We start from the raw sequence: 27474 nt of genomic DNA, 5'->3' as shown, positions 1-27474 counted from the left end.
ACATTGTAAAATAAAATACAGCCTAAGAAGATATCAAGACCTGGAGAGTTGTCACTTTTCATAATCCAGTTCCATTGTGGCAGCATTTGTCCGCCTGGTCAAGTGGTCCTAAACATTTCACAATTTTGGCAAAGAACTGTTGAACTGTTAAGAACCACTTAACCAGAAAGACTAGGCTTCTTCAAAGAATCTTCATCACCATCGTCCTCTACACCCTGATGACAAAAAAAACAGCTTTAGTTTCCGTGATTGTTTGCTATATGAGACACTTCCACTCAACTAAACATGCTCATATGTATTTGCAGTTATATACCCCTTCAGTTAGGCTATATACGCTTTACAGGCCCAACAAGTGAAACAAAATGACAGCCCCCGACTGTGAGTCGCTATAGGACCCAGTAACTACATTTACACTACAAGTTAAAGGGATAGTTCAACCCCAAAATGACGTTTATTTTCTATTGATTACTCACCCCATGGAGACTTGAATTCATGGATATTTTTTTAGGTCATGACCTCCTGCCTATCAAATGAAGAGCTGAGCTTACCTTTAACTCTACATCCTTGCGTTGTCCCAGTCTGTACTGAGTGTCTTAGGAGTGGAACAGGCTTTATATAGTGTTTTGGGGTAGGCTCATACAAGCCTCTCATTCAGAGAAGAATGAAGACCATGCTGGTCAGACCGGATGAGCTGGGTTCCATCAGCAAAAGCTTTATCCGGCAGCCGCCCTGACGACACAGATGGCAAACACTATAGCTTCTAATGGGCTGAGACATTTTTCACAGCCACGTGCAATTGAAATGTTATCTTTGTTGCTACATCCATTTGTATTAGTGGAAATATATAGTAGAGAAAGACATGCAGACAAAAGCGTGTGCAGATCAGTGTTAGCCTGGCCTAGGTGCAATTGATTGGGGATTTCTCTTAGTAAAAAGGGCCTATGCTGTCGATAGCATCCCATTACCATTCTGAACACATTCCTTTAGCGAATACAGCCAGGGATCTGGACAGAAAAAGGCTGACAAATCGATACACTTTCATAATACATCACAGAAAAATAACCAGAACAGCAGTGGACACAGCAGTAAAAGTTGCAAATAATTTAGAAACATAGTAAACCCAAATATATCCATTCTTTATATAGCTGTGTAGTCAAGGACCATGGGCACAATAATGAAAGTGACCTGAAATGTTTTGCAATTGTCTAAACTGAATAGATCGAAAACCCTTCATTCATTCACCTCCAAAAAATTAAGATACATTCATATGGATAGCCACATCACATTCAAATCACACAGGAAATGTGAAATATATTTTATTTATGTATGCTCAAGACTACATTGTGTCATTATAATCAACATTCAATATATGCAGTAGTACTAACATGTGAAGCAGCAGAGACACCAAACAGTTAACAGTAAAAAAGAAAAGAAAAAGAAGACTGACAAATCCATATATTTTCACAATAAATCACAGAAAAAATAACCAGAACAGCAGTGGACACAGCAGTAAAAGCAAATAATTTACAACTGAGTAAAGCATCAAAATATATCCATTCTTTATAGCTATGTGTAATCACAGAATTACAATTACATTAATATGTAATAACATAAAAGCACTGCAAAATGACCTGAACTGCCATGGCAATTTAATTTGAACAAACTAAAGGTTGGTGAGCAGCAGAGATTAATGCTATAACAATTTTTGGCATAAATCCAGCACAACCTGCCAAAGGCTCTAAATGAGGACATTTAAATGAAACATTTAAAAGAAAGCAGACACTACAGCAAGGATGGAAATTCTTACACAGCTCACACAATAGTCTTAATTTGACATGAAGTGTAGTGAGGTATGTGGGCTTTCAAGCTGGGGCAGCAAGGTAGAAAGTAGAAACTGGCTGGATGAGCATGGATGGTTATTGCAGTTTTGCTTGCTACAATGCCTACATGTAAAACTATATGCTAGGGTCAGATGTGGCTTCTGTTGCTCATATCCAAACTAAAAGTATGGACATGACCCTACTGTGTCCAGTTTAACACACCCCTGCCTACAAAATCACCCTTTAACATAAGAAAGTTAGCTTATTGTCAGTATCAGCCAAGCAACAAGGGCGTCTATCCTTTAATGTGCCAAACCCCTGGGAGAAGGACTACCTGAGGTGGAACGCCACACATACAACCAGCTCCCAGTATCAAAGTCAGAAATGTGCAATTCAAAGTGAGCACTCAACCTACTGATGCATTCCGGACAAACTCAATAAATAAGTCATTGTAATCTTATTATGGACATTTTAGCTCTGAACAGATGCAAATAAAAACAAGTAATATTTGTGTTTGAAGAGATCCTTAAATATTTTTGGTATTTTACACAATACATCCAATGCTAATCTAGTCAAAGTTGCCTCAAATGAACAAATGTGATGTTACATTATACGGTCTGTCTTTCATACTTTGTAGTAAAAACATAGGATTCAAAATGATAACATGTTTTCACACAAACTGTTGTGGTACAACACCCACACTTAGTGCTACAGTAGTGCTATACTGTCGTTGAAGATTCAAAGCTGTGCTTGAAGAGTTTTGGACGGACACTAGCAAGTCTATATGGCTTTAAGTAATATGGAATTACAGGTATGTTTATGGTCTAAAGGCAAATTTTATACTTCCCCGCATGACCCTGTCAAAATCACGCAACAAATTACGTCAGATTTTTCAGCAGAAGAAAATATATATATATATAATTAATAAATAGGTTTTGTCGAGTGGAAGGGTCATGCAACAAAGTACATTAGCCTAATGCTGACTTATACTTAGTTGTGCCAGCGACGCTTGCCGTAAAAAGCTACAAGCTCAAAACACTCACAATGTGAGGCTTTGTGAGCTTGTAGATCTGCTATTTTAGGCATGCAATGCTGCTGCACAACGGAGTATAAATCAGGCTTAGAGACAATGTGAACCGTGAAATGTGGGTGTATAAATGAATGGAGAAAGCGGACAGGTCCAGTTGTTTTCATCCAGCAGACCAGCACCATCCTAGCACCCAGATGGTGATGCCTTGAAATCAATCACTACGCCATTCTGAGAACAGAGAACAAAATAAACAGGTCACATATCTCATTGCAGCATCACAGTGCGTGAACTTGTTGTAAATCTGCTATTTTAGCTGCGACACTGGCATGCAACTAAGTATATATGAGCCCCCCGTCCACACAGCATAGCACAAAAAAGGTGGGGAGGGTGAAGCAAGGTTAGGTCACATCTGTGTAGCAATTATTAAAATGGTGAATAAGAAGTTGCTTTATTTAAAAACCACTTTCACATTGAAAATTTAATTCATTTTTGCAAAATACAGCAGCCTTGCTCCACCCGAGGAGTCAATATAATGGATTGCAAAAGGATTAAAACTATTTGATGCAGCAGCACTTTTAGGATAACATCTGTGCTGCCAGTATTAACCCAAGCTGGCATTCAAAACGGTCAGGTAAAGACTAAATGTCACCACACAAAATGAATGGAACACAAAATGCATGCACAAGGTGTAAGGGAAGCCCAAGGTGTAAGTGGAAGCCCACATAAGACAGGAGCCATGCTAAGAGAGATGTCACTCTCGATCCGGGAGAAACACTTCCACTCTGGGTCATTTACCTCATCATCATCATACTCCTCATACTCATTAAATTCATCAATTACGTTCTGGAACAGCAAGAAAGACATGCGGTTGAAGGAGAACATTAACATTATTCTGGAGAATCATGTGATCTGATGTCAGTGCTAGATTGGTACAGAGCATCTTATGCAAAAACCCAGTCTAAACCGCGAGTCTAAAAACAGCGAGTCTGAACAGTGAGTCTAAAAAGAGAGTATGAACATTGAGTCAGTGAATCTGAGCAGTGAGTCTAAACAGTGAATCTGAACAGTGTAGTGAGTCTAAACAGTGATTCTAAATAATGGCGATTTGAGTTTAAATTATAAAGGCATGTACAGTAGTTGCTGGACTGGAAAACAAATGTTACCTGGGCTTTAGGGCTCATGAGCTGTCTTATGCACATCACCACTTCCTTGTTGCCAAGAGCCTGTGCCTAGAAAAGTCCAAGTAATCAAAGTTACTAGCAGACATTAGATTAGAATGAATACTTTATTAGTCAGAAATGTAAATAACATGGATACAGTGAACAGTCATACATTTAGGCTAAAAGGATAACACAAAAAAGTCCTGAGGACTTGTTTCCATTGTGGTCCTATGTATTCAATTCATCAACACACGGAGCATAAAAACACCAAGATACAAAATAAACATAAGCAAATGTGATGTTGGCCATCACCTTTCTATGGGAGAAGTGATAATGACAATTACATTGAGAACACTACATTGACATTTTCAATTACTACATTATGCCCAAACTCACCACTCCACTGGCTGTCCGTCCATCATAACCTGGTTTATTCAGATCAGCTCCAGCCAGACTCCAAATCTCCAGGCCTTCCAGGTCACCGATGGCTGCAATTCTGAAAACAGCAGCAAATGACAGTGTTAACTTACTACAAAAGTACACGGTTTATTAAAAAGAAAAGGATAGTAACATTTAAATTGCATTGACTACACACACCTATTTGTTGAAATGTACTTCAACTCGAACTTTACTTTGTCACATTACAAATGTACAGGTGTTTTTTGTACAAGCCATCTATAAATTGTGCTATCTAATGAATAATAATAAAAAGTGTGTAGTACCCAAAGTTCCTTTTAAATAGCTGATCTACAAGCAATAACGTGACGCAATACACATGTTGTGATCCTGTAGATTTATTTTATTATTATTTTTTTTGCCGAATGTTTGACCCAGAATAGGGACACTAGGGTTCATGTGGTATATCAGTTCTGTGTTATTTTATTTATTTGTATAGTAGTAAGTAAGAAATGAGTCTAACAGAAACATGCTTCATGAATAATACCAGTTATTTTATGTGTGTAAACAAGCTGGCAGGTTTTCGTTTTATGTCAACAGAGCTTAATAATAATATTCTTCTTCTTAATATTCAAAGTATTCACCTCTGAAACAGTAGATACAAGCTGAACTCGATTGTATCAACTCAAATCTTTATAAAAATGTATCATCCAGATAAACAAAAAGTAAATGGGCACCAGCCAGTGTCTCCTCTGGCTGCTGACGTTGGAGATGTTGAAGAGATTCACAGCTATGCTGCTGAACAAGATTCCTGCTGTTTACGCAAGACTGGGACAACTGGTCGTACCTGTGACGGCTATGTAGGATGGGTCAATGCTGGGAGAGCTGAGAACATGCTCTTGCGTGTTTTTTTGCGGGCTGTTGAAGTACGTACTGTACATGCTTGCATGCAACAAATACTCATACGTATACTGTATACATGATGTGTATACTACTACTACTACTACTATTATACTATGTACGCATATACTTGGAACAATTTCTAAAATCAGAGCATTCCTGTCATTTAAAGATAATTCAGAAAGCCATACAAGCTTTTATATCTGTTCATCTGTACTACTGTAATTATATCTATTCCTGTTTCAGCGTGTTCATAACGATGCTGTTACACAGTGAATGGAAAGAAACTCAGCAAATCACTCCATCAGTAGCATCTATCCACAGGCAGCCAACACATTTTAGAATTGATAAAATAAATGTACTTATCACATTAAAAGCACATTTTACATTTTCAACCTTTTAATTCCTTATGAGCCTGTTTGTAACCTGAGGTCTGGGGGAAAGTCTCTTCTAGTTCTTGTTAGATCTAAGATATGTCAAGAGGGAACAAGCTTTTGCTGTCATGGCGCGTAAACTATGGAATGTGCTTCCTGAAGAGTTCAAATTTGTGAGTGCTACACTAGGTTAAGAATAATGGTATCGGTACTGTTGAAGTAAAGAACAAGTGTTCTTAAATTATATTTGTCACTGTATATTTGCACACACAGTGAAATGTGTCCTCTGCATTTAACCCATCCTAAGCATTAGGACTGGAGCAGTGGGCGCTACACTGGCAGCGCCCGGGGAGCAGAAAGGGGTTAAGTATCTTGCTCAGGAACAATTCGAGAAACAAAAGAGGGATTAGACGTTTGACCGGGACCCAAACTAGTACAAATAGCAGATCTACAAGCTCACAACGCAGCGACACGTTGTGAGCTTGTAGATGTGCTATTTTCACTAGTCGGCTATTTTCATTACATCTTAAACATTTGTTTTCTAATTAAATTTCCATGATTTATTTTATTGAAATGAATGAAAAAACTCATGAACAATTATGCTTTTACACACACACACACACACACACACACACACACACACACACACACACACACACACACACACACACACTTACTTGCACAGTTCAGTGCCTATGTCCTCCAGCTCATCTCTAGAGAAATGGGCTCCTGTCTTCCTTAGCAGTTTCACTACATCCATGTGTCTGTGTGGTTAGGAGACAAAGAAGATTATTATTTATTCTATAAACCAATAATATTACGGCCATCATGAAACATGAACAAAATAATCATTGTCTATTAAAACAATAAGGGCTAGGGCTGATGGTCCCTTTACAATCACAGCTGAAGGTAATGATGTTAATTGTGAGTCAGTTTTATTTATCGATTTCTGTATTTTTGAGCGGTGCAACCACTCCCTTACGGAGCTGTGTGTGTGTGTGGCTGGCTGGCTGGGTGCCTGGGTGGGTATGAAAATAGCATGGTTGTTTTTCACCACCTGTGCGCAACCTAACGCACATATTAACTGTATATATGATGATTTCGGGTGTGCCAGTACAGTACAGTAGAGGAGGGAGCCCCACACGGTAACTCTGTCATTTCTCAACCGTTTCGGACGTGGCTTGGGCCCCCTGGGCGCATTCCTGGGGGTCTGGATGTTCCGAGGATCCCCCGGGGACTCCCCGGGGACCCCCACATGGTAACTCTGTCATTTCTCTACCGTTTCGGACGTGGGGCGGCTCGCCGGAACCGGGCCGGCACCCTGTCGCGATCCTGTGGGTCTGGAACTTCCGGGGACCCCACACCGAGTTGCACCACTCACTTCACACGGGTGTGATTGTATGAAACTAACTGTACAGGAGCGGTCCATGCTGGCACACAGTAACACCTAAATTAAACAAAATGAAGCCTAGCGTCCCTATTCTGGATGTAATAAGGCAGACATTCAACAAAAATGCTCTGTTGGAAGATGGCAGAAACAGTAGAGACCCCTGGGGCACCCTGGTCAAGTATATAGGGTTTAAGTGGTTAAAGTTGTAAACTTCAGCTGTGTTTACCAAATGTCTGCTGTGAAATGTCTGCTGTGTATTCTGGACTATCATTTTAGTTTTACGGTACTGAATTGTAATTTGTTTTAGTACAAAAGTAGCATCTTCAAACTGTAGCTTACTAGCTTCTGAAATTGTACTGACAGAGGTTATGTGATGTCAGAGTGATTTGTCACCAGACAGGTAGGGACAGGTTCTCTACGCCCTCACAGTTAACCACCCATACAGGAGCTACATACGGTGCATTAGAAAATTGGAATGCACCCGGGACTCTCTCTGGTCGTTTGAATTTCTGAACGCTGATGCTCTGACCGCACTGAAATTCCAGAGAGCTGAGCTCTGGGAGAACCCAGAGCTCAAACGTACCACTCCAAGTAACATCCAACATGTTTGCAACTTGTTGGTACTCCAGACAGTATTCAACAAGCATATTTAATAATAAAACATTTAATAATAATATTTATTCATGGGATGAATTAACGTTAATTTAAAAGATTAAAATGGCAGCATTAGTTCCTGAGTATCTACTCTGACGTCAACACCAGAGCATTCTGAAATCAGAGCATATTCTCAGAGCGTAATTCCAAACGCACCCACAGTGACTTCAGCAGCTCCATGGAAGAAGAGGGCAAAGATTTTTTATTTATACGTTTTTAAAATCAATGTAGAGCTCAACATGTCAGGCACGTTACTCATGACTGTAGCTTCAAGCTGTAATTGTTTACAGGAGTGAGTTAGCCATGGGCTGTAAGATGTAAAACACAGATACAATAATTGGGACTTAAAAATATACTTCCTGTGAAGTGTCAGCAAACCAGTATCTACTATCTGTGAGAAACTGGGAGCTGGGTGGTAAGACTGGTTCAGAGGACACACCTCTCTTTTGTTCTCCAACCTCTAACCTGTCCTTCCTTATATGGGCACCTACCACGTTGTAGTGGCGTGTGGAATGTGAATGTCACCAAAAGGAGTCACATATGCTGTTGACTTAAGAGTCTTTCTGATTTCCTGTTCTAAAAAACAATCATTTCACAGCCAAATGACGTAAACGAAGATGGGTATGGCAATGGCATGGTAGGCGAGGTGTGTGTATCTGCAGGTGTAGTTTCTACGCAGTAAAATCCTCAGTGATAATGTATTCATTTTTTTTACTGTGTGTGTGTGTGCACGCGCGTGCGTGCGTGCGTGTAATAGGTAATTTGAAGAAAGGAAGAGGAGCAAGCTCAGTTGAGTAGTCCAAAGTAATACAGTGGCGTGTGCACAGTTCAGGCAAATACAGTTCTTAACACGAAGCCGTGTTAGAACCGTAGTAACCGGAGGATTGAATTAATCGTCTAGCCTGCCAGAACCGTAGCCTATGTTTTCCAGGGTTTATATTCTTTAATCCATGTTTTGATCCGATCGAATTGGTAGCTGCCACCCGTATTTTTTTTTTAAATAAACTACATTACATCTAATTCTTATTACTTATTACTTATTACATATTACTTATTACTTATATAGATATTCCACTGTTACTTTCTTAGCTTACGCATGTTTCATGATAAATGCTTTTATGTGATGTATTCCCATGCTTTTGTTCTTGCTTAAATGTAAATCGCTCTGGATTAAGAGCGTCTGCTAAATGCCTAAATTGTAAATTGTACTTCAAATTAACGCTCAGGATTTTACAGTTTCTCTATTTAAGTCTACATCTACAAAGTTCAAAGTAAATACATGTAGTGCCAAAAGCCATCCTACAACCATACACAGTGCGCACACACATTTCCAACATGACAGACACACAAATGACAGCACATGGCCACGAGAAACAATTAGAGCAATGTCATTGAAAGACAACACAAAATAATCACAACTTTGATCAAAATAAACACCACGCCTGGACTGGAAACATTACAATTAGCCTAATTAGCTTATAATTATTGCTTGGCCTCTAAATTCCATTAAAAATCACTCATCATTTCAACGCCCTTCTGACAGTGTCTACTCCGTCGCTCTTTGGAGGTGACTGTCAATGAACTGAACCGGATTCCCTACCATGTACGGTAATATACCTAACACCCCCCCCCCCCCCACCCCACCCCACCCCACCCACACACACACACACACACACGCTATTAACAACATATTTCCATTCAAGACTGGGATGAGGATAAGGTATGTAAAATGGCTGTTAATGGCCAAAGGGGGATTTTAACTGCCACACTTAAGTCTTCACAAATTATATCATTAATCCCACGCACACACACGAGCACGCACATGCATACACACACATACAAAGTCATCATCCATTAATTGTATGAACTGAGCAGTGTTACCTAAAGCGGACAGCGTTGCGTAGGGGTGTGTCCCCGTAACGATCTTTAGCATAGACGGTGGCCCCGTGGCTCAGGAGGTACTGCACCACCTTCAGGTGACCCTCACAAGCAGCGATATGTAGAGGGGTGCGTCCATCATAGTCGCCCAGACTCAGGATACTGCCCTGAATAACAAGAGAACGTCAAATTAAATATCACTTATGCTCTAACCCCAGGGAGGCATTTAAACACATGAACCATAGTGTCCCCATTCTACAAACGAAATAGATTTGGTGTAGAGGGGGAAAGAGAAGGGGGCCTATAGACCCCTGGGAGACTCCAGTCAATGATATATAGGATTTATAAGTACTTAATATGTCAAGGTAGAGGTATGCTGAGATACAGTAGGGTACAGTAGTCAGGATTTTCCATGCTGAAGAAATCTAATTGCACCACCTTTTTCTAATGCTAACTTTTTAAAGGCCAGAAAACGAATGCACACCTTTTGACAAGTACATTCTGTTTTGTGAATTAAACCCTTCTAGAGAAAGAGATGCTTTTAATGCCCAACAAATGGTAAAGACCACAAATTCATGAGTGAAAAGTGTCCAAATTGACTGCAACTTCTAGGAGCTATCATTATGGTCAACGCTTACCACAGATGTGGGGGTAAATTGCAGTATATTCATTTAATCAGCCCAACCTCCATTGACTACAATCAATGACATGGCCTGCACTGACAGCATCAACAAAGAACACTTGTAGCTAGCTCAGTGATTCTGAATCTTTTTCATTTCTAGGACCCCCAGTTTCATATACATAAAGCCCACCATAATATATATAAAATTTGGTTGCCACAACCCTCTTCCCCACTGGATGATTTTATAATTCTCTATAATTATTATTCTCTATAATCTTAAAGATGCACACACTAGATTGCAAAACTAGAAAAAGTGCCCTTCCTGGGCACAGGTCTCCACCAGGAGGATAGGAGTGTGTGTGTGATTTGTGCGTCTTGACCACATAACTACAGAGATCATGTGTTCCGATTTGCGTGAGATTTGGATGAAATCTGTGCAATATAAACAATGTGTTTTTTAATTTATGACAAAACATAAGAAGTTGAATATGGAGATACAAGGTTTCAGTCCAACAGCTACGATATGCTCATAAATATATTCTCATACAGTGGTTGTACTCCGGCTAGACAGGCCAGAGCAGACATACACGTGACTCTCGCAGGAAATGGATGGGCCTGCATTACCAGTTTGGTCACATAGACATATACGGCATAAGCTATATTTTTTCAAACCGATTGAGAGGCCAAAGCACTGCATGTAACATCCTATGTACATCCAGACACAGCTTCGCTGTTAGTGCAAACCAGCTTTTTACATGTTCTTTCAATCAATCACACAACGGTTAATGATTATCCAAGTGTGGAAACGCAACCACACATGGCTGCTCACCATTTCCCTGATGGCCTCCAAAGCCTCCACATCGCCGATTTTGGCAGCGGCACACGCCAGGGGTGGCGTCAGGGCATCTCGGATGGCTTCCAGCTCCTACATAGAGACAAAGTGCGTGCAGGATATTAGCTGACTGAATACATGAAATTTTTGTTTTTAACCACGTAAGCCCTATTTTCAAAGAAATGTGTACATGTTTTTTTTCGTCTGTTTTTTTAAATCCATCTATACAAGCTTGCAGCACGTTGTATGTGCTATTTTCAAAAACCATGGACTATTTTCTAAGAATGTTCGCCTATAATAACATGCCCAACCTGGTGCCTTGTCAGTTAAACGTCAGAACATGATGAAAACTGTGTTGTATGTTTGTGTGTCTCATAGCCGCTGGTCAGCTCACCTCCTTGCAGCTGATGCTCAGAGACTTGGCAATGACCTGAATGAAACGGCTGTCACTCAGGGAGAGCTTGGCTCCCTCCAGGACAGCAATCATCTCACCCCTGAGGTTCTTTTCCATCATCTGGAAAGAAACACGCACACACACAGCATTCAACCTTTCATTTTAGCTTCACTTTGCTTAAGTTCGTTTAAATGTCATGCTCTCTTACAGCTCACACACACCTTCTTTTTGGCCTTTAGGTCAAGCTCTGACTTGGCGAGGACATAGGACAGCTTGGACAGGGCAGCCTCTGGAGTCATGTCACAGCCATTAATCAGCCCTGCATCTATCAGAACCTGATGGAAATTACGAAATGGAACATAAATGTTTAGTTTTTTGTCCTATCTCAAGACTGCAGTACTGTTACTACTGAAAAAGGGTTTTCACCTTGCCGGTGGCGTATGACGTTGACACACTCCCTCTCAGACACTGGGTGCAGTTGATGATGATGACACTCCGGTCTGTGGCCTTCTTCAGCTCCTCCAGCAGGTCTGCACGGTTGTCAGGGCAATTCCCGCTGCCGTATGTCTCCAGCACAACACCCTCCATGGGCGGTTGCAGGAATGCCCTCACCTGCACCCAGATAAACACATGATCCTCAGCTAAACACCCCACATCCATCTAACCGAGCTAGAAGCATGTCTGAAAGGCTTGAATTTACCATGTAAACCTTAGTAAAAAGGCAAAATAATACAAGCTCACAGATGCAATGCATTGTGAGCTTGTAGATCTCAAAATATGGACGTCAGGGTGGAAGTGGTTAAATGTCAGCGATTAGTATTCCATTTTATCTACACTCCTCACCCCTCCACACAAACCCACCCCCACACGCACAAACCCACACACCCCTGCCTCTCTCCTAAAACCCCATCTGGTGCCATCTATTCAACAAGTCCCTGACTCAATGGTTGACTGGCACTGGGAGACCCTATACAACATCAGTAGCCCTGGCATCTGGAGCAGGGACAGTTGGAATGGCAGCAAGGAAAATGCATCACAGTCACCAGGAAAGAGCAGGGATTTCAAAGTCAACTTCTGCTCATGTTTAGAGAGGAGGGTTGATGTAAGTAATAGTAAAAAAAAAAATCCATTTGAATTTTGCATCACGCTTCTTCCTGGATAGAATACTTCAATACAGATATCAAGAGATAGCAAGCACAACAGAGACAGTAGGCACAGGAGTACCTGGTGCCTAATCAAAACCAATGCTCATAAAGGCAGCTAGATCTTGATGGCCAACCTGGGTAGTGACAGATTGAGACAGTAAAGCCTTCCTCCCTTCAGCATCTTTGGGGCCGGGAAGATAAATGTTACCGAGCCTATGCCTATTCATGGTCTTTGGTGGGTGATTGGTCATGCCCCATATCCTGCATCTCATTTTTCAAAGCAAAGCAACTTTGAAACAGAACTTTGAGGTAATGGAATATATGTAATGTAATGGTACTATGCAATTTAAGCACTGTAATATATTACATTTACAGACAAAAGCAGTGGCTTGTTGCCTTTATAAATTCCATTCTAAGGCAGGGAACAGAAAAAACAAGCACATGTCAATTTTCCTCCTCGTTTGAGACTGTAGTCCAGTTATCAGAGAGATGCTTCTTTCTAATCCTTTCAACTGCCATTTGGTTCAAGTTTTAAAAGTCTAGCCAAAATAATCTATCTTAAAACAAAAAGTGAATTACTAATTTATTCAGGAAATCAGTAAAGGGATATAAAAATATATCCTTCCCCATTCTGTAACGGATCAGTTCCCTGCTTTAGACACAGACTTAGAAAGCCACGTCAGGCAGATCTGTACAAGAGGCAATAGATCAAACAGAGTTGCTGAATAAAATAACAAATACCAGCTTTTTCCCATGTGTCACAACAAATCCATGGCCAAGGACAACAAACAATTTCTGGAATACGTCAGGGAATGAAGAACATTGCTGTTGATCCAGTTCAGAAGTTATTCATTACACCACAGCTGCTCTACAGTTATAAGCCTGCTGTGGTTGCATGGAAGTCAAGCATCACTTTAATGCCATGCTACATCACCCTTTGCCCAGGAAGGCAAAGTGTTGCCATTTGCGCTTATTATAAGAAACTGTGGGCTTCCTTTTCTGTGCAATTGCTTGTAAATATTGGTAGTTTGTTTTTTTCACGGGTGGGGGGACAGGGGGTGCAGTGTAGTTGCTTATTATGGCCTTGATCTTCCAAAAAAAACTGTTGTTGTCCAACATTTTCATGCCATGGACAATTTAATTGTATTTGTGCCTAATGCTGCATTCACATGGGATCAGGCAAGTGGTAGACGGCAAATGGCACTACCTGCTGGACGGCACGGAACGGTAAAAATATTTAATATTTTAACATTGATGCCGTCTGCCGTTACCGTCACCGGTTCTGGCTGCCGGTCTGCCATACCGTCCTGTTCTGTTTACCGTCCTGCTTGCGTCCACTAAAATGACTTCCGGTTTGCCGTCTTTCCTGATCCCATGTGAATGCAGCATAACTCCCATCTGAAAATGTTTTGAGCCAGGGAGCCTGGCTTCCACATTTTATTTCAATATTTTTTTGAAAATGGCAGATCTGATCTATATACAGTACAAGCTCACAACATTGTGAGCTAATAGCTGATGTATAAAGCAGGGTTGTCCCGATCGGATTGGGTGATCGGAAATCGGGGCAGATCACGTCATTTTCAAATGATCGGAATCGGATCGGGAGCCAAAAAATTTGATCAGGACATCCCTAGTATCAATATTATATCAATAGCATGATATTACTATGATATTACCTAGTATAAAGGTTTACAGTGCTCATGTGGCCTATAGTGACTTCTTTTGGGCTTGTTTTCATAAAACTGGTTTCTCGTTTCTCTCGCAAGACCTGGCAACACCGACTCACAGTAGCAGCAGTGATCCCAGGGAAGAGCCGGAGCAGACCCACGTTCCGGTTCAGCTCGGTGCTCACATGGAACTTTGCAGTAGTGTTGGCCCTCCACACAGTGTCCCAGTTGACTGCAGGATAGATGGAGAGAACAGTTCAAGTGTGCATCTCTAGGGAGACCAAAATGAAGTTGGAGCCAAAGTTGTTACGGTTTACAATTTTTCACTCATTTTTATTTCATTTTGATTCCATGGTGTCAATTCCAGTTTAGTTCGTTTTTAAAGTTTCATAGTTTTGTTTTTATTTATTTTCTATTCTTTTCAATTCTAGTTTTTGTTATTTTGTTAGTTTTAGTTAACTATAACCTTAGTTGGCACACAACAGAACAGAACCCATTCCCACCCCTTGGTTACTTGTGATATCCACTTCGGCGTTGGCTAGTGGGGCCAGGTTAGGAGAATTGAAGGCATTGAAGCTGCCTGCATCCACCTTAGTCACACGATTTCCCCTGTACAGTTTGTTATAGAAATACAGGCAGACCTGAAGACAGAAAGACACATGACAATGATCTCATTCAATGCACAAAATATTGACCCGTTACACCTACTTGCTATACCTTTCAAGCCGGGAACAAATTGTTCCAAAAAGCCTTGTTCCACAACAAAATATTGTATAATAATTAACCAACAAAAAATAAGAGCAGGAACTTTCTCTCCCACTTTCACTCCATTTCCAAAATCCAATCTCAAAGGCTCATAATCACCACATATCAACATGATCGCAGGTGATGCCGCCCAATTCACTCACCTCAGGAATGACAAATTGTCCGGCGATCAACAGCGCCCCCAGCAGGTTGTCTCTGCCATCGTTCCTCATCTCATAGATTGGCACCTGAAAAACAGGCTCTTATCAGCAGGCTCTTAATAAAAGACTATAGATCTGAGGAAATGTGTTTATTTGTCTTCCCTGTGAAGAGAGCCGATCTCACCTGTGAGCCAGTGAGGATGATTGGCTTGCCCAGGTTCTCACACATGAAGGAGAGGGCTGACGCTGTGTACGCCATGGTGTCTGTGCCATGGAGTATCACAAAACCGTCATAGTTCTCATAGTTTTTCTGCAGCCAAATGCCAAATACCACACACACACACACACACACACACACACACACACATACACATACACACAAGACACCACATTGTGGATTATGGAATATTTCACAATGACACCAAATAAAGAATGTGGATGAAAAATTGCCTGTTGATGAAATATGAATGGTTTCTGTATATAGTGACAACATGCTTTATAATATATTAACTAAAGGCATGGCATGTTAATGGTTGAGCTATGGAGTGTAAAATGCAATGATTACCTCAATATCCTTGCCAAGTCTGCCCCAGTCATCTGTTGTCATGTTGCACGAGTCCAGCAAAGGGCAGTACTCCATAATAGAGTACACAATCCGTTTGTTGTCTTTATGCAGCCTGGATTAAGAAACAAGTTCAATATAAGTTCCAAGACTTTTATGATTTTAGCATCATGTTTGATTATTTGCATGTCTTATTTAATTTTATTTCAATTTGAAGAATTTGAAGAATACTAGTATACTGGTGTATTTATGTTTATGTCCTTGTTGATATGTTTGATGTGTTGTTGGATTGTTTTCTTGTTTTGTGCTTGAGGACACCCTGGACGAGATGCTGCATCGAAACGAGATGCTGCATCTCAAGGGGCTTATCCTCCAGTGAAATGTCAAAGAAATAGAATAAGCCATAAACACACAGGACAAACAATGCAAAAATAATTTGATGCATTCACAGCAAGTGCAGACATTTTACTCTCGGATGCATTAACACAGCATTAAGCAAATTACCTATTACAAACAAGCAAAAAATGTTAATCACTTTTGTCTTGACTGTGTTCAATTAATAGAGTTGGACCAGGTTATGTATAAATTAGAGGAACAGCATAGAGAGAAGATAATAAGGAAGTAAAGGGGGGGATCCTAAAAAGCAAGCAGACTTTATGAAGCGAGACAAAGTCTATTTAGCTGGGTGTCTGTTTCATCAGCGGGGTGCCAAAACCTGTTTAAACCGACGGATAGAGAATGATGTGAGAGGTGGGAGAAGGGAGGGGCATAGTTTACTTATGTCAGGGTCCAGGGACACAATACCGCCCCTTCAACTTCAGTGTATATTCCCGTTCCTCAGTAAGGTGCCAGTGTTGTGTGGACCACTACTACAACACTGTACAAATTATAAATTAGATTCCGATTAGATTAGATTTATTTATTGTCACTGCACATAGTACGGTATACAAATACTTTGACAATGAAATTAATAGTGGCGTCTAGCCAGAGTGCAATACAGTAATGGGAATAAATACACTTGTTGTTGAATGTACAGAATGTACAGTATGTGCAGTAATAGTTTACAGGCAAAGCCAAAAGGTCAGAAAGTGGCTCATGTGGGCTTCAGGATTGCTTCGACTGACTGATGTTCAGACTGGCAACCCAAATCAAATTTTTGACAGATCCAGACTGTAATCAGTTTCTTTTTCTTTTTTCTTTTCCGATTTGAGCCACATTCCTAGGTGGTTATATACCATTCAAATTTCAAATCGGTTTTCTGAAGATGTGTCTTAGTCCGGACATAAGACACAGAAGCCTGGCTAGAATGCCTGATTTACTTCTTTGTATGACGAAAACAGTCAATCTACAAGCTTGCAACGAGTCGCACAGAGCATTACTCACACCCATGAGGTTCAGTCGTTACACCAGCAACCAGTGCAGATCGGTTGAGTTTTAGGATTTACCCGAAAGTCTGAACAAAGTCTTTGACCTACAGTATAGCATTCTGTGTAAATAAAAGGATGGGTCAACTGAGGTTGGGGCAAGAACCCATGTTGACTCTTCGTTCCAATTATAAGAGGAGAGGTTCATACTACGTTCAAATGTATTACATAATTATGCCCCTTTTAAGTGGAGTTTAAGTTGGTCGCCCGGTTATGGCGCCTGCGTCTAGAGCGTGCTGGCTGAGGCTGAGCAGCTGTGAAAGATTTTTATTCTTTAATCTCCCTTTTTAAAGATACGGGATGCACCACACCAGACCCCCCCCCCCCCCCCCCCCATTATCATAGGTCTGCTTTTTTAAATGGAGATGGGACTGAATAGAACAGCAGGGGGAATCAAGCAGGCAAGCCCCTGTCTTTCTAACCATCAGCCTGCAGACACTTCTAATTAGCCCTTGGTCCACATGCAACCCTTGAACATATGTTGTTGATAATCCTAAAGCCCAAGTGCCACAAGAAACAATATTCAAATCACCAATTATTCACAATGTAGCCTTAGGTATAGCAGGGCAGTATGCATTAGCATAGCAACGTTAAGATGCCTCATAGCCGCTAGAAATGAAAATAAAGGGGAAATAAAGGTTGGAGGATGGGGGGGAAGAGCCCTGTGGCTTGCCTCTCAATATCGTATGAATACAGCTTTTCAATAAATCAATAAACTAATTGCCTCCTTAGAAGGAAGTATTCAAAATAGGCTAAGCAGATGCATAGTATAAGGAGCAAACCTATTAAACTTGCATATTGAACTGTTTCAGAATTGTAGTAATATGGTATCAAGACAGTTTTGTAGAACAAATATTAAATAGGTTCATGCTGAAGTATCAAAAATCAAAGACTTTACGTTAGTGAAAAGATACTTGTAAAACATATTAGTTTAAGTGGCATTAGCAATATTAGTTTTGTGAAAGCTTGATCATAGCGGAAGGTGGCCGATTCTGTAAAATAGGACATGGGATTTAGTGAGGACTTTCCAATTTACCAAATTAAAAAGTAGGAAGGCTAAATAGAGCTGGATCGAGGTTAGAGAACCTGGGAAACCCCTGTGAGATTAGAGGGACTAACTGCAAAATCATTTTAACACTGTCCCCACACCAACTGGGGACAGTCAACAACAGTGACCCCAGGGCCCCTGCTCAATTACTCAACCGCAGTCTCGTTCAAAACAGCCAAGCTGTGTGCTTGCTTTGTGTGTAGACCCTTTATGTTAACCATAACTCACCCAACACTCCCCCTTTTGAGGATCTCTTCATCCTAATCTAGATGTTGGAGTGAAGGGACACTTCCATGGACTACTGACTGATATGACACCGTGAGCAGGAGTGAGCCAATCGGTATCAAAACACTGTGAAGGCCATGACTGAGCACGGAATGTGATGTATGATGATAAGAGCGCCCCTCACTTCACACAAGTGTGATTTTATATTATTCTGTTTTTTTTAAGACTAAAAACGCAGCCGTCATCGTCTGACACGAGTCACAAGTCAATAACTGCCTCAGTGCAAAATGCAAATGTGATTTTGTTCATACAGAAGGCGATTCGAAAGTAACAGTACATCCTAGGCAAGTGCTATGTGGATTAAACATGCAATGACAGCGGGAAATATTCAATAAATGTTAAACTCCCACTGCAATTATGCTTATAATGTGAGAAACCTGTTTATCTCCATCCACACTGCAACACAAATTCAGCATTTTTGTGTACGTGTGGCCATATTAGGGAGAAAAATGAGGTCACCACTGTACCTGCAACTCCTCACAAGCTCCTAGAAGCAATGTTGATGGAAATGGTTTAGATATGTCAGGGTTATCTATTGGGGCTGGTCCTGTGCCAGCCATGATAAGCAGCTACCGGTAGCTCGTTGACAGCAACAGTAGTGAGGGCAAAGGAATGGACATAACGTGTCCCATGTCAACCTGCAGCTCTACTGTTATTGCATGATTTGCATCCCTTCTTCTTGTCACCTCCTCCCACTGTCAAGAGTTGACAGTCACAGTCCTCCCTGCTAGCCAAGAAACCCCTTTACGTTTGAATTCAGGGAAAGCACAGCCATTCGTTAAAACACTCTCAGGCACAGTGCAGGCACACAGTGTGCTACCAGTACTACACGGACCCGTGAAATAGGTGGTCAGCATGGAATGTTGGCTTCCTGTCAAGGCAACACAAGGAGTTAAGAGTGCTGCCACTCTGGGAAGAACACCAAGGTTTTATTTCATCTCTTCCTTTTTGATTATAAAGTGTGGCTTGTATCATGACAATCCCAATCCCACTGACAGGTTCACACCATTTATTCAGAACAAACATTAGGCCTACTAATCAAAAAGATCAAAAGATTCAGAAAGATCAAAATTAATATAAAAACAAGGGTAGCCTATCTGTCTAGTAACTGATTTACAAAATACTGGCCAAATTAATGGTAGTCAAGTAGTTTAAAACAGCTACTGGAATGTGTTAGGCGGTCTCGTTTACATTGCTGATGTTTTACATAATTATAAATGTATCCCACTGCAGTATTGCATGCATGATGAAAATTATCCTTATAACTCCAGTTTTAGTATTGACACATTTTGAGTGAGATGTTATTTTGGTGTAAGATGTATAGTTTTCAGTACCAACCAAAGCATTGCAGTTTTCTGATCCGGTCTGGGTCTCGCGTATATGGAGAGGTCTGCATATATGTACTGTATGTGTATGCAAAATGACACTGGATAATACAGTATAGTATAGTATAGTAGTATCTAGACCAGATCAGAGCACTGAGCAGAAAATAGAAACAAGAATTTCCACGGGTAGTACTGCAGAAATCCTGGTGACCGCAAGGTTATGGCTGTCCCTGGAATGAGTAATGACCTCACTTCCTGTTATTTTACTTCCAGTCAAACAGTAATTGTAGCAGCTATCACGTGACATAACACATAAGTGGCCTTGAGAGACCCAACGGTTCTTAAGCCATGTGGCCCTGCTATCACATAGATAATCACATATTTTCAATGTGTTTATCCATTTTCAGTTGCTATTGAGGTTACACTGGGTGATCATACTAACTGAATATTTACAAATTCATGTATCATGTTTAGCACATGAAACTGAAAAGAAATAATATTCCTGTAAAGCAAATTTGGGGAGTTACAAGGCTTTCACCAAAAGTTACAAAATGAAATAACAGCAGTGACGTGGAAAATAAAATAAAAAGTTACGGCAGAAAATAATACAAGAGATGATAACAGCAGAATAAATAAATAATAAAAGGTTGTAGAAACTGTGGCGACGGGGTCAGGTGATTGAATGGGTTTACTTACGGAAGGACCAAGATGTTTTCTGGTTTGTCATAGTAATCATACAAGCATGTCTGCTGGGCATAATGTTCATCATGGAGGATTGGAAGCTTGCGTAGGTTCTGCACAAAAGCATTGGCTTTTGGGGCCAACACTGTAGGTCACAGTAACACAAGAGGATCATTGTGATTTTGACTTTGTACCATCAGTACAGTTGCTGGTAGTATACCGGTAATTGTATTCCCCTGAAACTAACCACCACACACCAGTCTCATACTGAACCCTAGTGGTAAAATTGAGCATATGGTGTAGCTCAATCAGACATCCATTCAATTTACTAATAAACCTTTATGTATCTTGGCTGCTGTAACAACTTAATTTCTTCCTGTGGGATGAATAAAGTGCAATCTAATCGAATCAGATGAATGATACTGTTTTCATTCAGTGTTCCACTTCCTTCTGCACAGCATACCATTAGCCCAAGCACAACAAACTTGTACGCAATGAATGAACTCAAGGCACAAACATTACTGCCAAGTCTTCTTAACTCTGAATATGAGCCATGGGGAAACTCTTCATGACTTGAAGCATGAATGAGACATGAGATGTGGCAGCTGGGAGACATTTGAGTGCTGGGCCTGGTCTAGCCCTAGAACGGCTCTTGTTGTTACATACAGTATGTACAGTATTTCACATACTGTACATACTGTGTGTAACAACAAGAGCCGTTCTAGGGCTAGGCCTGGTCCTGGAATAGACGTCACCTGGACTTTCTAAATTTAGGATCCACAAAGATCACGTTTCTGCAAGCACAATCTTTGACCTTTAATAGTTACACATGAAAATTCAAGACAATTCAATATAAACTTTTTCAATCATCAGAAGATAGCCCATTAATATTGACTAGGAATGCAACAACATTGCCACTAGGCTACCTGCAATCTGATTTCCTATATTTCACCAAAGGCTTGATCAATTAACATAATTTCACTTAGTTCGCACCTACAACATTTTAAACCTCCCTTATCCCCTTTACTCAAGTGCAAAATGACAATTAATGGTGGACTCACAGTACAGATAAGTAAACAACCATGGGATGTTACAGTAAGTTCTGCATAGGGCTATTGCATGGGGTTACCGTATGTTATGTGAAGTGTACATGGCATGTCAGTAATATTTTATATTATAAACTTGACAACTTCAGACTCATGTCAAACGTTAACTCGTTCAGTGCAATTGTGAAAGAATGGTGAGTGACCTTGGGGAGTCCTGTAATGGAAATGTTTTTAACATTGTGTGTAGTGATTAGTGAACCACATTTTGCTCAAGATGTTGCACAATCTAATCTCTCACCTGTGACCTCCTAGTTAGTTACACATTGAGGGGGGGGGGGGGGGGGGGAGAAAGAGGGGTAGAGAGAGAATTGCTTCTATGATGTTATGTTGCCATGCAATGTCGTCATGATGATTACTTTAAATATCCATGTTGGATAACTTTTTTGTCCTCTCACAGTTGCTGATGGATCACAGAATGCACGGTGCACCTGTCATAGAGTCTAGGTAGGACCTAGAGTCTAGGACAGGTGCAGTGTACACTATTCCAAAACCAGATAGCATCCATAGAATTGGACAAGACCCCCAAATGAAGGCTGGTGTCCTGTCCTGCCAAAATGCCTGCATAGTAGGCGACTATAGGCTTAAACTGTGTACTGTAAAGTAACTTCTGAGCCAGAGTCAGAAGATATAGTGTACAAAATAAGGTGGCTGGCTAGTTAATGTGGCATTGTTGTGCAAAATGTGCCTGTTCAGTTGTTCCTGAGACAATAACCAAATATACGGCACCTTTAATTCCATTATTAAATATTAAGGCGTCCCCCAAAGACCAATATCGTAGTAGAAGTCGTAAAATCGTAAAGAATTTCCTAATATAAACACATGCATAGATACTAGATAGCATATTTCTGCCCTGTCTGATGTTCGTGTCATGATCTCACATTCGTCAGCAACAAACCAAGGAACCAAAAAAATAAATAATAAATAACGCTACCGTTATCACGAAGGGTCATTCCAATAGTCCCTCCGGTGTTGATGACCAGGACTCGCGCCTCAGCACAAGGAGAGATGGACTCTACGGAGTCATTCGAGAAGCCAGACACTATTGAGTCATTCAGATTAGTGGAGCTCGACAAGTTTCTTCTTCGGGCTGAAACATTTCCACGATATAGGTTCGTCTGCGAACTGGAACTGGTGAACTGAGACTCCGACTCGATGTGGTTCAACTTCGGATGGGACAGAGCTCGAGCGAGGGATGTCATGTTTTCAGAGACCGAGGAGGGATTTGAGATGGACCGCTTCCATTCCGCCATGATAACAAACGTGTCGGTCGTGATACAGTACTGTCGCTTTAAAAGCGGTCAAAACACAGTAATCTTAAAGGGCTATACTAACAGTAACAGGTATACGTCCTAAGTCAAAACTAACGCATTTTATCATTAACCTGCGTTACCTGCCTGGGCCTCCTACATTAATGAGTTGACCAGTACATTGAGCAGCTGACTGCACATTGCTTGTGTGGAAACAAAAGGTTTGTTGTGTTTTAGGACACTACCAGTACAACCTTTGGCCGCACGTGCTCCCAGCCTCCCACACACACGATGCGCGCAGTGTTGCCAACTCCCCAGTAACGGAAATAGCTAGTGGCTCCTCGAAAAGTAGCTAAAAGTAGCTAGAGGTGGGATATGCGCGCGCGCGTAGCGCGCGCCGCCCCTAGCGACTTTTTAGCGTCCCTAGCGACTTTTAGACGACCCTAGCAACGAAAATATGTAGCCAGCCCAGAAAAACATTTGTCATTTATGTGCACTTTGTATCATCTCTTGCTGATACGTGACGTGACAAAGTTGGATATCACCATGAAACTTCACATCAAACTGACATCAAAACAAAATTTGTATTTTGTTAACAGGAATTTAATTGTATTGGACCATACTTTGTCTGGCCCCTCCCCCGAGACCACTTTGGAAAAAAAACCACTGAAACTTTTATTTTTCAGAATATTATAATTAACTGATTCATGGATCCGTCGCTGGGGCAGTGGGGCGTGGTTAATGTGTAGGGGTTTTTCGACACGCCAGCGACAGCGTTAGTTTAGTTTCAGTCAGAGCCCTCTGTGCTGTCTGAACTCGGAAAATTTGCTGCTCGTTTAAACGCATTGTAATTAAAAAAAAACATACCTCAATTCAACTAACGTTTAGAACGCTATTTTGTTCTGATCCATACAGGAGTTAGAAGGTTAATACTTTATGCATTTGCGTGTGTATTTTATTTTTACTAGCAGACTAAAGTGAGCTGCCACTGCCAGTGCTTTGCTTCCTCCTTTCTTGCTCTGGGTGTAAGCACACCATGATGATGATGATCGCATTCATTCCATTGTTACAATGTGAGTCAACGGGACTACGGGAGTGTCATTACTCTCTCTTACTAGATTACTCTGCTGTCACAGCAGAGCTCAGTGGCTTCCTCGACTCGGCTCGGTTATGTGCACATAACCGAGCCGAGACGAGGAAACCACTGAGCCAGACGCGCCGAGTTTTTTTTTCTTTTTTTTTAGGCTGAGAAGGAAAATTAATAAAAATGAGGGTTTTTATCTCTGGCGACTGTCAACACGATTTATCCCCAATTCACCAGAAAAAGTAGCTAAATTTCTCGCCAGAAGCTTTTCACTAATTAAGTCGCTAGGGGGGTCTGGAAAGAAGCTAAATATGGCGACAAATCCGCTAAGTTGGCAACACTGGATGCGCGGGGCGGGGGGTAGGTATGTAGGGGGTCTTGCGTGTTGTCTGTCTTACGTCACCCACCCCCGGGTCACGTGACGCAAGACAGACAACACACATTTTGAAAACAGCATAGGGGTGGGCGTGGCCGTACGTCACCGCTATCGATCGAATCGAACTGATGTCTGAAGAATGATATGAATGAACAGTTGAAAATGTTGACATTTAGGAACCTGGACGTCCTATAGGCCTATGTTGTAATTGTAAGAAATACTTTCAGTTTTTGGGGTCCATTGCACTGTACACAATTTGTTATTATGTTATAGCCTACAACTACTGTAGGTCGCAGCAGGCCCGGCGCCAGGATGAAATGACAGAGGGGGCAATCGGGGGCAGGTATTGGACATGAAGACAATGCGCCACATTTGCATATCTATAGAGGGCAGAGGCGCACGATTTCGTTGGCTTCCTTCGGAAATGTACCATTGTTTTGTCTGTAACTATTTGATCTAAGGGGGCAAAGAGGTTGATTTAGGGGGGCAAAAACCCCCTTTGCCCCCTCGTGGCGCCGGGCCTGGGTCGCAGTCTTGCAGATTACTATGAAAACCTGCAAAAGTTTGCAGTCTCGCAGATTATGGCCGCCTCGTGATATGGCCGTCTCCATATGAAGATATATGACCTCATCAAACCCTGGATAGCCATACATGGAGAAGACCCGTAGATCTCCAGCTGGAACTTTCTTGGAGCTGACCTGTTCTGACTCCATATGTTGAATCCTTCCCCACCCATCCCACTGAGCATTTTTTGGTCTAATAGATGTCTAATATTTGTCTAAAGGGCCGTCTAAAATGGCTAAAAAGTTTTTTAGACGTCTATTCTTAGATTAGATGTTGATTAGCGTCTATATATAGACGTCTATATAGACGTTTAAAGAACCGCTAATCAACGTCTAATCTAAGAATAGACATCTAAAAAACTTTCATTAATAGCCGTTTTTTAATCGCATTTTTAGACGCACGTCTAATAGCCGGCTATTGCTCAGTGGGATCCTATACAGTACCTCTTCGATGTCTCCCTTTTGACTGATAGTGATACCTATCCATATCCATTCAAACTCTAGACACAGGCCCACCTCAAAGTTATTAGCGCAGCCGCGCCCGGAAGCTAGGCCGTTAGCCGGGTGAGTTCTCACAAGGCCCGAAAATTAAAGCCCTAACCCCGAACCCCGCCTGGCCTTAATAGCACACATTTTACCAGAGTAAAATGTCACCAAAAAAAGGTCCATATATGGGCATTCCCAGACCTGTTGTTTCAGCGCCCTCAGGGGCGTCTTAAGTTAGTACTACTAGTTGTCGATAATGTTCCCGCCAGGTAGAGTCACCCCTGTCTGTTTGTTTGTTTGGGCAATGGTTCCGCAGACTCCACCCGAGCGAGAAGGTGGTGCTCCGGGCTCCACTTGCGGCTTGAATGGCCCTCCTAAAGGCTTCACGAGGGTTTGTTGGGCTTCCTCCTCACGGAGGACACAGGCTGGGGCACTAACCCATACTGCTCACCCGGGTGCCGTCTACATTCCGGCTGTCACCCGTCTCTCCGGTGGTCACCAGTCTATACCTGGTAGTCACATAGTCTATTTCTATGAGTCACTATAAATAGAAGAACTATAAGTAAAAAATACATAGAATGGATGCACCTGGGACGTATCCTCAGTGATGTATCCTGAGGTCAACAGGGTTTCGGGTCTACCAACATTATAGGCTACCCCTCACTCAGGTGACCCAGCCAGGGTGATCAAGTCCCGAATTACGTCCCAGTAGCTACCCTCAATCAGTCCCACTAGGGCAAAACCAGGGCCACACAATCCGTTGGAACTACTCCAGAACTACTGGCCGGGAGGGGCACAAGTCTCCACCAGTTAATATTGCATTTCCAAATTGTCTTTGTGAAGCGGACACTAATGTTGGCTCGATTAGTTGGTTTCTATAATTAAAGAAACAGTTTAAGGAGGCAAAGTGAATAAACCTGGTTTGTGAAACATTAATGATTGGCCACTTACACAGTGTCTTCTATACAGCGATTTCAGTCATCTGAACTCAGCTGTAAATATTTGATAGGCAAAAGTCTGTCATTGTCACACTCACTTCTTTTCTCAACATACAACAAGGTCTAACTCGTATGGCCAGAGTCTCCTGCAAAGCCCTGATAGACATAATAATGTACCATCATTGTATCCCTTTTGCATTTCAGCACCATAAATCACCAGCCTGTAATGAACAAAGATTACATTGTTTGACCATGGCAGTAAATAAAGATTATTAATGTTAATGGATCCACGACTGCCCAAATAGGTTCATGGCATTGGATAACATGTTGAGAGAGACAGAGACTCCCACCGTGCAAGAGACCTCTCTTTTTACTTTGGACATTCTTTGCAGGACCAGTATGCCCCAACCTTGAAGAGAGTGAGCATTAACATCGAATGCACAATTCATTCTCTGGTGAGTCTAAATTGTCAATAGTCATGATATGCAACATCTCAGACATTTGAGAGGGATTATATTTGAAATGTGTGATTTGACATAGATTATTTGTATGGAATTTGTATTTGTCAAAAAATGAAATAGGGTATGGTTGTATTATGGATTATACTGTTGAGAAAATCGATTTATTTTGTTTGAGCTTTAGAATTCTTCTACTGAGTGGCAACTGATCATTCAACTAATCTATAATGTTCCCATCTGGGAGGTGGGAGTCAATGCAGATATCGGAGGTTGTCACACAATGCATGGACTAAACAGGTACCAGATCCAACAGCACAGGGAACAGCTTCACAGTCTGGAGTTGGAACACAATTACCATATGAAAGATATTGAGCTGCACAAGATCCCTTACCACAGGACTCTGAGGAAATTGAAGTCTGGCTGCTCCAGCTCGTCCCTGAATTTCAGGGCAAAGACTCGATGTAGCTCAACTCTACCACTCATCTGCCATGCACAGGCAGCAGGAAAGACAGGAGAAAGCACCCATATCCAAATGAAGATATCTGTGGACTGTAAAATAAGTTTCCCTGACCTAGCCTATCTGGAACAAGACAGTCTGAAGCTGAACATGGAACATGATGTTAATACAGGGAAAGGCATACATTTAATGGCGCAACAGCCCTCATGGGTGACTTTGACCTTTTCTGATATTAAATACAGACACATAACAATGATTCAGACTATT

The 27474-nt window shown here is 41.4% G+C and overlaps 1 protein-coding gene across 3 annotated transcripts; it reads right to left on the bottom strand.

Annotated features, from left to right (window-relative positions):
* Nucleotides 1–1285: 1285 nt before the first annotated feature.
* aspg (asparaginase homolog) lies at nt 1286–23027 on the bottom strand. 3 transcript variants are annotated; one of them, XM_083791522.1, is made up of 18 exons: nt 22530–23027; nt 20508–20637; nt 19322–19357; nt 15733–15844; nt 15352–15477; nt 15171–15254; nt 14777–14903; nt 14382–14494; nt 11877–12062; nt 11672–11785; nt 11451–11570; nt 11054–11149; nt 9606–9769; nt 6358–6444; nt 4407–4506; nt 4014–4079; nt 3646–3693; nt 1286–3078 (listed from the first exon to the last, which is right to left on the bottom strand). In XM_083791522.1, the coding sequence occupies exons 1-18, from the start codon at nt 22846–22848 to the stop codon at nt 3034–3036; spliced, it is 2073 nt and encodes a 690-aa protein (XP_083647648.1). In that variant the 5' UTR covers nt 22849–23027; the 3' UTR covers nt 1286–3033. The 3 variants fall into 3 exon arrangements, with proteins under 3 accessions (XP_083647648.1, XP_083647650.1, XP_083647649.1); XM_083791524.1 differs by lacking the exon at nt 3646–3693; XM_083791523.1 differs by lacking the exon at nt 19322–19357.
* Between the last annotated feature and the right edge of the window lie 4447 nt (nt 23028–27474).

This window comes from Protomyctophum parallelum, assembly GCF_964188405.1.
Source record: "Protomyctophum parallelum genome assembly, chromosome: 20".
NCBI classification, from domain to species: Eukaryota; Metazoa; Chordata; class Actinopteri; order Myctophiformes; family Myctophidae; genus Protomyctophum; species Protomyctophum parallelum.
The sequence above is the reverse complement of the archived record's forward strand: the minus strand, read 5'-3'. Positions and strand labels throughout refer to the sequence as shown.

Bases quoted from the DNA above. Each gene is read 5' to 3' on its own strand.
- aspg (XM_083791522.1), bottom strand. From the start codon at position 22,848: ATGGCGGAATGGAAGCGGTCCATCTCAAATCCCTCCTCGGTCTCTGAA. The intron at 19,358-20,507 runs GTAAGTAAACCC...TTGCCTTGACAG, and splicing joins GAAAACATCTTGGTCCTTCC to GAAGCCAACATTCCATGCTG. The intron at 4,080-4,406 runs GTGAGTTTGGGC...GGACTTTTCTAG, and splicing joins GACGGACAGCCAGTGGAGTG to GCACAGGCTCTTGGCAACAA.